At 41.6% G+C, this 13,221-nt stretch overlaps 1 protein-coding gene across 1 annotated transcript; it reads left to right on the forward strand.

The window, feature by feature from the left end:
• The first annotated feature begins 471 nt into the window (after positions 1-471).
• On the forward strand, positions 472-5,600 carry LOC129867514 (homer protein homolog 3-like). The gene is made up of 3 exons (XM_055940963.1): positions 472-951; positions 3,876-3,956; positions 4,185-5,600. Exons 1-3 carry the CDS (start codon positions 709-711, stop codon positions 4,368-4,370), a joined length of 510 nt encoding a protein of 169 aa, XP_055796938.1. The 5' UTR covers positions 472-708; the 3' UTR covers positions 4,371-5,600.
• The last annotated feature ends 7,621 nt before the right edge of the window (positions 5,601-13,221 follow it).

Genomic DNA, 13,221 nt, shown 5'->3' on the forward strand with positions numbered 1-13,221 from the left:
ATAGGTATTCCTCTTATCTAGGTGGGTAAAGGCTCCTATTAATTTTCCTGCAAGGCAACTTGATAGTTGTTTCAGAAATCTGATCAGTAGGTCTGTTTTCTATATTGTCAGCGGTGGTATGAGGGCAGTTGTGCGCAAGCAGTAACATCATTCCCTCTGAGTTATTGTCACATGGATTTGATAGGATGGAGTTGGGTCCTATAGGAATGTGAGATACCCCTACAGCAGTATTCTTGAGCTCCGATGGATGGCATGATATGGAATCTTAAAGTCCATTATGAATATGCAGAGGAGATGCAAATTAAGAGATGGTAATTGCGAAGGCTGAGCACAAACCCATGAAAATTCCAGTCAGTTTTCATTAAACAAGTCAGTATGTTGTTGTACGATTCTACCCATGTTCCTGTCTGTTTTAAGTGAAAATAATTTGTGTGGGGGGGGGGGGGGGGGTTTGTGGAGTTATGACTTCAAGGGGTAAATGGTTTGTCCTCCTTTTTAATCACAATAACTCACCACATGAGTATATGTGGAATTCAGACCTTTTGAGTCAATTTCTATGCTAAACACATAAAGTAGGTCAAATTGATGTCTACATCTGCAAACCTTAATTTAAAACCCTTCTGGCAATTAGTAAAATGTCTCTATAGTGATGTATTCTGGGTTATTGTGGTCCTTTAACAAGTCATAGCTGACCACCGAGAGGAACTGATGTTCCATTGCATGTACACTAGAATTGTCATTGCATGTACACTAGGATTGAAAAACTCCTTATTTAGTGTTATTCTCTCTCTCTTCCTTTCCCTCCGTCTCTCACTCTCTGTTGTTGTGTGTTTGCAGGTGGCAGAGCTGGAGGCTCAGAGTGGACTGCCTGGTCCCAGTGGGTCTGAGACGAGGGATGAGCTGACCCAGTCATTGGAGGAGCTGGAAGCCTTGCTCAAAGCAAAAGACGAGGTAAGGCTTGGGGCTCTGACCCTCTTCTAGGCAACCAGGTACTGCTAGCCTCAAGGAGCCAGGCTTCTAGGCTCTCTAGACAGTGCCGTTGAAAGAAACTAGTGAGGTATAAACAAAGGTTTTTGCTTGAGAATCTCAAGAAACTAGTTGTTCTTGAGGTTTTTTTTAAGCACTTCCCATCTGGAAGCAGAAAGCCTTGGTAGAGTTATTTTGCATACTGTAAATTCTACCTCTTGTTCAAAGGAAATTGCTTTAGGTATATCTATATTGGATGGATTAAATGAATCCCAGCTGTATTATGGAAAACCTGTCAGTCATCCAAACAATCTGATTTATTAGATTTTGATAAAGTACAGATATTTTGAAGCAGCTACAAACTATGTCTACTTCTCAAGAGTGCTATGAGTAATGACAACGCCCAAAACATTCTGAAAATAGGGCATCACATTTACAGTGCCTTCGGAAAGTATTCAACCCCGTTGACTTTTCCACATTTTGTTGCATTAAATGTTTGTTTTTTTGTCGATGATCTATATATATGCTGTCAAAGTGGAAGAAGAATTTAAAAAACTTTATGAAAAATAAAAACCTGATCTTGATTTAATCATGTTAGAAACACATTTGGCAGCAATTACAGCTGTGAGTCTTTTGGGGTAAGTCTCTAAGAGCTTTGCATACCTGGACTGTACAATATTTGCCCCTTTTTTTTAATCTTCAAGCTCTGTCAAGTTGGTTGTTGATCGTTGCTAGACAACAATTTAAGTCTTGCCATAGATTTACAAGAAAATTTAAGTCAAAACTGTAACTATGCCACTCAAGAACAGTTTAGATTTGGTCTTTTGTTTTAAGTTACTGTCCTGCTGAAAGGTGAATTTGTCTCCCAGTGTTTGTTGGAAAGCAGACTGAACCAGGAATTTCCTCTAAGATTTTGCCTATGTTCAGCCCTATTTCATTTATATTTATCCTAAAAAAAAATCCCCTCGTCCTTGCTGATGACAAGCATACCCATAACATGATGCAGCCCCCACTATGCTTGAAAATTTGAAGAATGGTACTCAGTAATGTGTCGGGTTTTCCCCAAACATAATGCTTTTTATTCAGGTAAAAAAGTTAATCTCTTTGACACATTCTTTGCAATATTACTTTTGTGCCTTGATGCAAACAGGTTGCATGTTTTGGAATATTTGTATTCTGTACAGGCTTCCCTCTTTTCACTCTGTCATTTAGGTTAGTATTGTGGAGTAACTACCATGCTGTTGATCCATTAGCAAGTTTCTCCTATCACAGCCATTAAACTCTGTAGCTGTTAAAAAATTACAATGGGTGAAATCCCTGAGTGTTTTCCCTCCACTCCGGCAACTAAGTTAGGAATGACGCCTGTATCTTTGTATTGACTGGGTGTCTTGATACACCATCCAAAGCCTAATTAATAATTTCACCCTGCTTAAAGGGATATGTAGTGTCTGATATATATATATTTTTTTACCCATCTACCAATAGGTGCCCTTCTTTGCAAGGCATTGGAAAACCTCCCTGGTTTATTCAACATACTTTTGGCCATGTAGTGAATGTGAACACCATCAAATTAGTGGATTTGGGCTATTTCAGCCACACGTGTTGCTGGCAGGTGTATAAAATCAAGCACACCGCCATGCAATCTCCATAGACAAACATTGGCATTAGAATGGCCTTACTGAAGAGCTCAGTGACTTTCCACGTGGCACCGTCATAGGATGCCAACTTTCCAACAAGTCAAATTTCTGCCCTGCTAGAGCTGCCCCGGTCAACTGTAAGTGCTGTTATTGTGAAGTGGAAACATCTAGGAGCAACAACGGCTCACCCGGAAAGTGGTAAACCACACAAGCTCACAGGATGGGAACCCAGAGTGCTGAAGCGCGTAGTGTGTAAAATTGTCTGTCCTCGGTTGCAACACACTACTGCGTTCCAAACTGCCTCTGGAAGCAACGTCAGCACAATAACTGTTTGTCGGGAGCTTCACGAAATGGGTTTCCATTGCTGAGCAGCTGCACACAAGCCTAAGATCACCATGCGCAATGCCAAGCGTCGGCTGGAGTGGTGCAAAGCTTGCCGCCATTGGACTCTGGAGTAGTGGAGACGTGTTCTCTAGAGTGATGAATCACGCTTCATTCTTGACGATTCTGTACTTCCAATTTTGTGGCAAATATTTGTGGAAGGCCCTTTCCTGTTTCAGCATGACAATGCCCCCGTGCCCGAAGCGAGGTCCATACAGAAATGGTTTGTCGATCGGTGTGAAAGAACATGACACAACAAACTTTTGAAAAAGTCAAGGTGGTTGAATACTTTCTGAAGGCACTGTATCTAAATGGATCCGTTTCCTTGTGGCATTGTAGTGCTCTCTCAAACCTCCACATTATTTTACAGTCTAAAGAAGCAAAACTTCAGCAAGGATGACTCATACAAGGTCACTTTGTACTGGGGCCCATGGGGGAAATTTCAGTAACAGCAAGATGTCCCAAAGTTTGACAAAATCTTCCAGGCTACACAAGAGATGATTTGACATCTCTTTTTAAAAAATGAATAAATATGTGGATACATTTTTTTATGATTCAATAGAGTTCAGAGAAAACATATATTTAGATGTTTATTTTTTGTCACACACTGACCAGATAGGTGCAGTGAAAGGTGTTGTTTTACAAGGGCAGCCATAGTATTACAGCACCCCTGGAGCAAACTAGGGTTAAGTGCCTTGCTCAAGGGTACATCAGCAGATTTTTCACCTTGTTGGCTTGGGTATTTGAACCAGCTATCTTTCGGTTACTGGCCCAACGCTCTAACCACTAGTCCTTTGTGGACCCCAGGAAGAGTAGCTGCTGCTTTCAACAGCTAATGGGTATCCTAATAAAAAAACAAAGGATTACTGTATTTGTGGTCTCTTTTTTTAGATAATCCACAATCTACATAGCAGGAAATCAGATATCCATGAGTTGGAGAAAGAGAGAGAAGAGGCTGTTCAGAGACTTCAGGTGAGTTTGGGGAATTGGGGTAGAACATGCATTTTTGGCTTCTCTACACTAGTCAATATAAAAGAGACTAGTGAATACTGAACACCAGTGATTATCAACAGCTTTAGGGGCTCTGAGTTTTCAAAGGGTATGCAAAAAAGCAGGGTGTGTGGGGGGGACTATTGATATGACATTGACCATTTTAACATGAATTGATCTGTAGTCCTCTGTCACTTGTGGACCTTCTAGGATCTGGAGACACGAAACGCAGAACTGGAGCAACAGGTGGAGAGCGCCGAGCAGACTCTAGCTTCCACTCTGGAAGAGCGGGAACGGGCGGAGAGTGAGGTTCAGCGGGTCATCGACGTCCTTGAAGTCAAGATATACGACCTGAATGACCTGCGACAGAGCTTGGCCAAGCTCATCAGCAAATAGCGCACCACAATGACAGAAGTTTTGAGGGCGATGGACACGGAAGGAAAATGAAGCTCTTTCAGAACAATGTTTTCTTAAGCACATAACTGCAGTGAATGAGTAGCACCTTGACTTCACCTGTTGCAGCTGTACATAAGAACCAGTTATATTGTTAGGTGGGAGGCTGGGAGCATAACCCACAGGGTCAGTTTTTCTATTTAAACGTTGTTCTGTTGACCTTTACACCATTTTCATGTAAATGTAGTTAGGTTATGTTTCTGTCAACCTCCTTTTATAGAGGTTCTTGACTTCAAACGTAGTTGAATTGAATCTGGGGTTGCACTTAAATGTAGGTGCCTAATTATTGTTTACGTTTGTCAATATTATGAATGATTAATAAGTTAACTTCTATTGTCTTCTGTATTGTATTACATCAACAGTTGCCATAATAATGATTTGGTGATCCTACAGAGACGTTACTGCAGAATGATGAGCTGCAGAGGACTTATCACAAAAACTGCATGAACTCAGCAAAGAACCTTGCCAAGTACAGTAATGTGAGTTATGCGCATCATCCAATGTGCAATCGTTTACAAATAGATTTATTAAAAGCACAAGTAGTGTTATTAGTAAATATGTCCTGTACTTGATTCAATATATATAGCTAACTTGGTATCTGAACTTTCACTGATGCACACCAGGTGATTTTCTTCTGACCTCGACTTTGAGGCATTTTTTCTTGGTATTAAGTACAAATAAGGTGTTGAATTAGCAATAGTATTTTTTGGCAAGTACTCTGTAGGTAATGTAGCATCACCAAAGCGTATTCTTGTTAATTTATACAAACTGCAATTGTATTCTGTTGAACAATGTGGTTTCTCATTTTGCTTCAAATGCACATTGACTACCTAGAAGTGTTACTATCAATTTTAATCGAACAATTGATGTGAGGATAATCGGTAAGATTCACCTGCTCTGTGTACGTCATGATGCCTATATTCTTCGTTTTTGGAACATGGTCGTTTTACATTATACTAGCCCATCTCTAACCTTCTGGAGAAAAGTGGCCATAAAATGTTTTTTAACAATAGAAAATGCAGTACCAAAGATGCACTTACTTTTCTTAACCACGTATCACACTCGTTCTGTACTGACTGGACTGCACAATACATTTAAGATAATGAAAAAATTAAAATAACTTGAATTGCCTATGGAATTCGTCTGTCATTAAAATTGAGCGTAGGATCTGTAGTTGTGTTCTTATCCTCTGAATATTCACAAGTTATTTAAGCCCCGTTTTCCATTGGCAACGGGGCTAGCTCGAATTGCGTTCCCACTGCCTCCAGAAATTCGAAATGATGCCATGTTGCTAGGTAGCCAATATATGACTGCAGCTGGCTTCGCTAATGTTGCTAGCTTTAGTAAGATGTTGAATAATTTTACTAATGCTCACCATGCTAGCAAGGATTTGAATAATTTAACGTTACACCATACCAGCCAGACTCTGCCTTGTATTTAGCTTCCTAACGCTAGCTAGCTAAATGGTTCGTGTCATCGCTAGCATAACAGGCTAACGTTAGCTAGCTGAATTCATACCTCGCTTACAATGGCATTGGCAATTAGCTAGCTAGCAAACCAGACGTCAGGTTTGATATAATGTAGCTTTAAATACGACCTGGCAAGCTAAAGTTTCTAGCTAGCTTGTTTCAACTCTGATTTGCTAGCTAGCGTTTGAGGGCTGATTGTTCTCATGAAAGTTTGTGTAGTGCAAAAAATGCATTGTAACGACCACAGCAGGGAGCAGGTCTCGAACCCTCGACCTTCTAGCCCGAGGTCCGGCGCGCTATCGACTGTGCCGCAAAAGCATGCTCAAGCAGCAGAATCGATTTCCGCGCTTATAAACCCAGGGTCGTTACACTATGAAAGAACCAGATATGGTGGTAATTCGTGTCATGTCTGACTACTGCAGTACTGCTTTTCCATGTGCTAGCTAACAGGAACAAGCCCAGACTAGCTAAACTTGGTGTCAGCATCCAGCAGTGATCCAGCAGGTGGTTGCATAGTAATTGGTTCAGCCTGAATTCTAGTCGGGCTGGCACCAGTTGTGAAACTGGGCTGCGCTAGCCCGAGTTTCCCTTGACTCAGCTTGAATTTGAGAATTGCATTCGAGCCACCTCGAATTTGGCCAGTGGAAATGGGGCTTTTTTGACCACCACTAATACTTAAAATACCTCAGCAAACTGATTTCTTAATTCATCCAGTGTTTGAGCGTGTTCAAATACTGTAAAAATTATAATCCCCCCCCCATGAAGTAATCATAAAACATTATTGGATAGGTGGAAGTTGGTGTATATTTGTTTTATTTTCCTGTAATTTCACAAAGGAGTAATCATTTTTCCAGTATTAAAACAGGGCCTTACTAATCACACTGAACAACACACTTGCCTGATTTTACTTTACTTTCAGCATAGGAGGAACCCATGTTTATAATATTGAAAATGGAAGTTATTTTATGAGGAATTTGACAATATTGTGTAACCAAAATCTTTGTGTACAGTTCAACATTAAACATTTGCAAAAATGTGGTTCTATTTTTCAATGCTATGTATTTGATTGATTGTAGTAGCCAATTAACACTGAACTACAGACATCTTGAGAAAATAATCAACTGACACCAGTGCTTGACTTGGGCAGGAGCACACCGGAGCTGAGTACCGGCACCTAAATGTTCTTCTGCTAGAGCTCCTGCACCTCTTATAGAATATTAGCTCAAAAGTATTGTGGCGCTCCTGCACCTAAATATAAACAGTACCGGAACCCAAAATGAGTACCAGAACCTATTTCAGTCCAAGTCAAACACTGACTGCCACATCAGTCATTTAAAAGATTTGTTTTTTATGAATTCCCCTTAGTTTAGGGGTCTGAATATTTGACTTGCCAGTAATTTGGGAGAGATGTTCCATATAGTTTTGAACATGAGCCCTGTTTTTCAATCTCTAATAAAAAATCCTGTCTACTGCACTCAAGATCATCAAGCACAAAAGTATTGTGCTTTTGTCAGCTTGTTGGTTTCCTTTGCATGGATTGTTTTGCATGAATTGTTTCATGCAAGTATGTATGCTAGTGTACCTTGATTTGTCTGTTAATCAATTGTTTTTGGAGTTGTCCATGCTCCGATGAAGGACTGAATTTTGAGTAAACAAAAAGTTTCTCTAGTCAACATCAATTCAACAGACTGTCTCAAGAAAACATTTTGGGCTAGATTTAATCAGATTTACATTAGCATAGCTTCATCAAATATTTTTTATAACAAAACCAAGATGGAAACGACAAGCTGTGGTCTAATGGGAACAAATTAGCAATAGTGGGCAGAACAAGCACGAGCTAGCGAGATCCTGTTGGTGCATTCTCGCATTATCTGCAAGTGCGCGTGTGCAATACCTCAATTCGCATTTGCACTCCTAAACGCGATAAAAAAAAAAACTTATACAAAGGGTAAAGTCTACAGACCGTAGTCCACTCTGTTAACAGAGTCTAGTTTTGGGAACAGACAACTGTATTGAGATCAAATGTTTAACCGATGAGAACATTTGCAGAATGTCGGCCAAAATCCATCTCCTCCCACTGCCTGGTAGTGAGTGGAAACTAAGCGGATGCGTCACTTTAAACATCCAGTGAAATGCTTTCTTACAAATAAGTGTTAAAGTATTTACTAAAATAAACTGGAGTAAAAAATAAATAAAAACAACAATAATTAAAGAGCAACAATAACATAATGGAGGGGGGCAATGCAAATAGTCCGTGTAGCCATTTGATTAGCTGTTGATTAACTGAGTCTTATGGCTTGGGGGTAGAAGCTGTTAAGAAGCCTTTTAGACCTAGACTTGGCGCTCTGGTAACGCTTGCCATGCGGTAGCAGAGAGAACAGTCTATGACTAGGGTGGCTGGAATCTTTGGCAATTTTTAGGGCCTTCCTGACACCGCCTGGTATAGGGGTCCTGGATGGCAGGAAGCCTGGCCCCAGTTATGTACTGGGCCGTACGCACTACCCTCTGTAGTGTCTTGTGGTTGGAGGCCGAGCAGTTGCCATTGTAACAGTATAACTTTAGTTCGTCCCCTCGCCCCGACCCGGGCGCGAACCAGGGACCCTCTGCACACATCAACAACAGTCACCCACAAAGCATCATTACCCATCGCTCCACAAAAGCCGCGGCCCTTGCAGAGCAAGGGGAACCACTACTTCAAGGTCTCAAAGCGAGTGACGTCACCGATTTGAAAAGCTATTAGCACGCACCACCGCTAACTAGCTAGCCATTTCACATCGGTTACACCATACCAGGTGGAGATGCAACCAGTCAGGATGTTCTTGATGGTGCAGCTGTACTTTTTGAGGATCTGAGGACCCATGCCAAATCTTTTCAGTTTCCCGAGGGGGAATAGGCTTTGTCGTGCCCTCTTTATGACTGTCTTGATGTGTTTGGACCATGATAGTTCCTTAGTGATGTGGACCCCAAGGAACTTGAAGCTCTTAACCTGCTCCACTACAGCCCCGTCGATGAGAATGGGGGCGTGCTCAGTCCACCTTTTCATGTAGTCCACAATCATCTCATTTGTCTTGATCATGTTGAGGGAGAGGTTGTTATCCTGGCACCACACCTCTTCCCTATAGGCTGTCTCATCGTTGTCGGTGATCAGGCCTACCACTGTTGTGTCGTCGGCAAACTTGATGGTGTTGGAGTCATGCTTGGCCATGCAGTCATGAAGAGGACTGAGCACGCACCCCTGAGTGGCCCCGTGTTGAGGATCAGCGTGGCAGATGTGTTGTTATCTACCCTTACCACCTGGGGGCGGCCCATCAGGAAGTCCAGGATCCAGTTGCTTAGTCAAAAGGTCTTTAGCTTAGTGATGAGCTTGAGGGCACTATGGTGTTGAACGCTGAGCTGTAGTTAATGAATAGCATTCTCACGTAGGTATTCCTTTTGTCCAGGTGGGAAAGGGCAGTGTGGAGTGCAATAGAGATTGCATAATCTTCTGATCTTTTGAAGCGGTAATGGTGTTGTGAGCCATGACCAGTCTTTCAAAGAACTTCCTGGCTCCAGACGTGAGTGCTACAGGTCGGTAGTCATTTAGGCAGGTTACTCCGGTGTTCTTGGGCACAGAGACTGTTGGTTTTCTCGAAACATGTTGGTATTACAGACTCGGTCAGGGAGAGGTTGAAAATGTCAGTGAAGACACTTGCCAGTTGGTCAGCGCATGCTCGGAGTACACGTCCTGGTAATCCGTCTGACCCTGCGGCCTTGTGAATGTTGACCTGTTTAAAGGTCTTACTCACATTGGCTATGGAGACAGTGATCACACAGTTGTCCAGAACAGCTGATGCTCTCATGCATGCTTCAGTGTTACTTTCCTCGAAGCGAGCATTGAAGTCATTTAGCTCATCTCGTGGCTGTGCTTCCCTTTGTAGTCCATAATAGTTTGCAAGCCCTGCCACATCAGAAGATCCTGTATAAACACATACTCACTTCCTTGACAACAGCTCTGCAAAGCACAAGTATGAATGCTCTGACTTCTGCAAAGGCCGCATCGCATTAAATGCTGTACAGCCACCGGATGGATGACGAAATTAACATGTATTGGGGTTGACATCCATACAAGCATTATACTCAGGTTTTTACCTCAACATAGTGTAAAATACACAAACAATAGCCTAAGTGTGAGCTGTTCTTGCCATAATATGGACTTGGTCTTTTACCAAATAGGGATATATTCTATATACCACCCCTACCTTGTCACAACACAACTGATTCGCTCAAACGCATTAAGGAAAGAAATAACACATTCACTTTTAACAAGGCACATCTGTTAATTGAAATGCATTCCAGGTGACTATCTCATGAAGCTGGATGAGATCATGCCAAGAGTGTGCAAAGGGTGGCTGCTTTGAAGAATATAAAATATTTGGATTTGTTTAACACTTTTTGGTTACTACATGATTTCATGTGTTTCTGATGTCTTCACTATTATTCTACAATGTAGAAAATAGTACAAATAAAGAAAAACCCTTGAATGAGTAAGTGTTCAAACTTTTGACTGGTACTGTATAGCCATTGATTCTTGAAGAATATAACTTATAAATGCCTCATGAGCTTAGTTCAACAGTCACACTGCATGAGAACCCAAATTATAAACTTGTTTTTCGCTGTTTGTAAACAAACACTGTATAGCCTCATAACATGGTTAAAACAATTTTGATATCATGGATGGTCAGTCCTTGCATCCATAGCTCTGATTATTTATGAGTGGTTACATTTCTCCAGGCCCATCCCTCAGCTTTTTACCAAGAGGCGAGGCGACCGTTTTGTTATTGTTTCATCTGTAGATTTTCCCTTTCAACATCTGCATATTATCAAGATATCAAAGTGTCACCAACAAAAAGGTAAACAATAGGCCTATAGCAAATCCAGCATATGGTATTCATTTTTCACATGTAAATAGCACTTCAGTAGTACTCAAAGCAGGCCATTCCATGATCGCAGCATTTATTTTTTAACTCTTATCAATACCCCAATCAGTCATCCATGACAACAAAATCATGAGCTGGCATTTTTTTTCTCTTCACCTATATTCAACCAGGTAGGCCAGTTGAGAACAAGTTCTCATTTACAACTGCGACCTGGCCAAGATAGAGCAAAGCAGTGTGACACAAACACAGAGTTACACATGGGATAAACAAACGTACAGTCAACACAATAGAAAAGTCTATATTGTGTGTGCAAATCTAATAAATCCTTGGTTTTGGGGTTATGCTCAGGTTAAACAATTTGGCTAATCTATATTTCCAAGTCCTATTATTGAAGATCAAGGGGTATACCATATTTATTGGAATGACTGAAATTCTGATAGACTAGTTAATGTAAAGATATAATTGTATAATATTATATGTAGTAGAAAGCGATTGGTTAGAAGAAGCCTACGTAACCAACCCATAAAGTAAAATGTTACCTCCATATATGGCTGTCAACTTTAACATTGATTTATCCAGAAATAGATGCTCAATCGGTAACATACATTTGTCCTCTAATGCCTCTTAAGGGGTTTTAAAAGGTCACATAACACAATGCCACAGATGTCTCAAGTTTGGAGGGAGCGTGCAATTGGCATGCTGACTGCAGGAATGTCCACCAGAGCTGTTGCCAGAGAAGTTAACTTCTCTACCATAAGCCGCCTCCGTTGTTTTAGTGAATTTGGCAGTACGTCCAACCGGTCTCACAACTACAGACCACGTGTAACCACCTCAGCCCAGGAACTCCATAACAGGCTTGTTCACCAGGGGGATCATCTGAGACCAGCCACCCAGACAGCTGATAAAACTGTGGGTCTGCACAAACTGTCAGATACTGTCTCAGGGAAGCTCATCTGCGTGCTTGTCGTCCTCACCAGTGTCTTGACCGGACTGCAGTTCGGTATTGTAACCGACATTAGTGGGCAAATGCTCACCTTCAATGGCCACTGTCACGCTAGAGAAGCATGTGTTCTTGACTGATGAATCCCGGTTTCAACTGTACCAGGCAGACAGCGTCGCGTGGGCTAGAAATTTGCTGATGGCAACATTGTGAACAGAATGACCGACCCATGGTGGCGGTGGGGTTCTGGTATGGGCAGCCATAAGCTACTGACAAAATTGCATTTTATCAATGGCGATTTAAATGCATAGGGATACCGTGACTTGATCCTGAGGCCCATTGTCACGCCATTAATCCGCAGCCATCACTTCATGTTTCCGCACGATAATGCATGGCCCCATGCCTCAAGGATCTGTACACAATTCCTGGAAGCTGAAAATGTCCGTTCTTCCATGGCCTGCATACTCACCAGACATGTCACTCATTGAGCATGTTTGGGATGCTCTGGATCGATTTGTACGACATGTTCCAGGTCCGGTCAAAGAGGAGTAAGAAAACATACCACTGGCCACAACAGCCTGATCAACTCTATGAAAAATGTCGCGCTGCATGAGTCAAATGGTGGTTACACCAGATACTGACTGGCTTTCTAATCCATGGCCTTTTCTTTTTTTTTGGTATCGGTATTCCCAGTTATGTGAAATCCATAGATTAGGGCCTAATGAATATTTCAACTGACTGATTTCCTTATGAACTGTAACTCAGTAAAATCTTTAAAATTGTACTTTTGACTACTAGATTTCTGTATGCTACCAGTTTATACAAATGGGAGTTATCATTCAGCACTCAGTCTTTCTAAATCTGAAAAGGACAACTTCTAAATGGTTTGCAGTGATTTTAGTAACCACATTCTAGGCCTGTTACATGACAAATATCCACTTTGTTAGATTAGATTTGTTGAATGTGTGCCAATCCAGTGTCCTATCCCACTGTGCATTCCATTGATCTCTTTACCGCATCTATCCCCATTACTTCCCCAATCTCTTTCCAGGAGTTCAAACTCCTGGGAATTTTAAGTCCCTACATGAAGCATCAAAAATGTTATTTATGAACTTGTTCCGATAGCCTTTTGTCAAAGTTCTCCATGTTATGTACCACCCCCACCTCCCATTGTCAATGCTGAGCTATATGGAGCCCTCCATATTGTTACAAAATTGGGGAGGTGCACTGCGATGCAGAATGGAGCTCGATTTGGCCTCCACAAGCTCTTCACACCTTCCGGACTGCATTGCAGATCAAGCATAAAGTGTCTTTTACACCGCTGAAATCCACAAGTGGTTCCGCGTTACCTTATTGCAGACACTGCCATTGGATGCAACAAAACCAGGCCTGACTATATCAACAAAACGCATGCAGCTGCATTTCAAGTTCAAACACTCAAATTAGACTGATGCATGTTAATTTTGATC

Source organism: Salvelinus fontinalis, chromosome 12 (assembly GCF_029448725.1).
Source record: "Salvelinus fontinalis isolate EN_2023a chromosome 12, ASM2944872v1, whole genome shotgun sequence".
Taxonomy (NCBI): Eukaryota; Metazoa; Chordata; class Actinopteri; order Salmoniformes; family Salmonidae; genus Salvelinus; species Salvelinus fontinalis.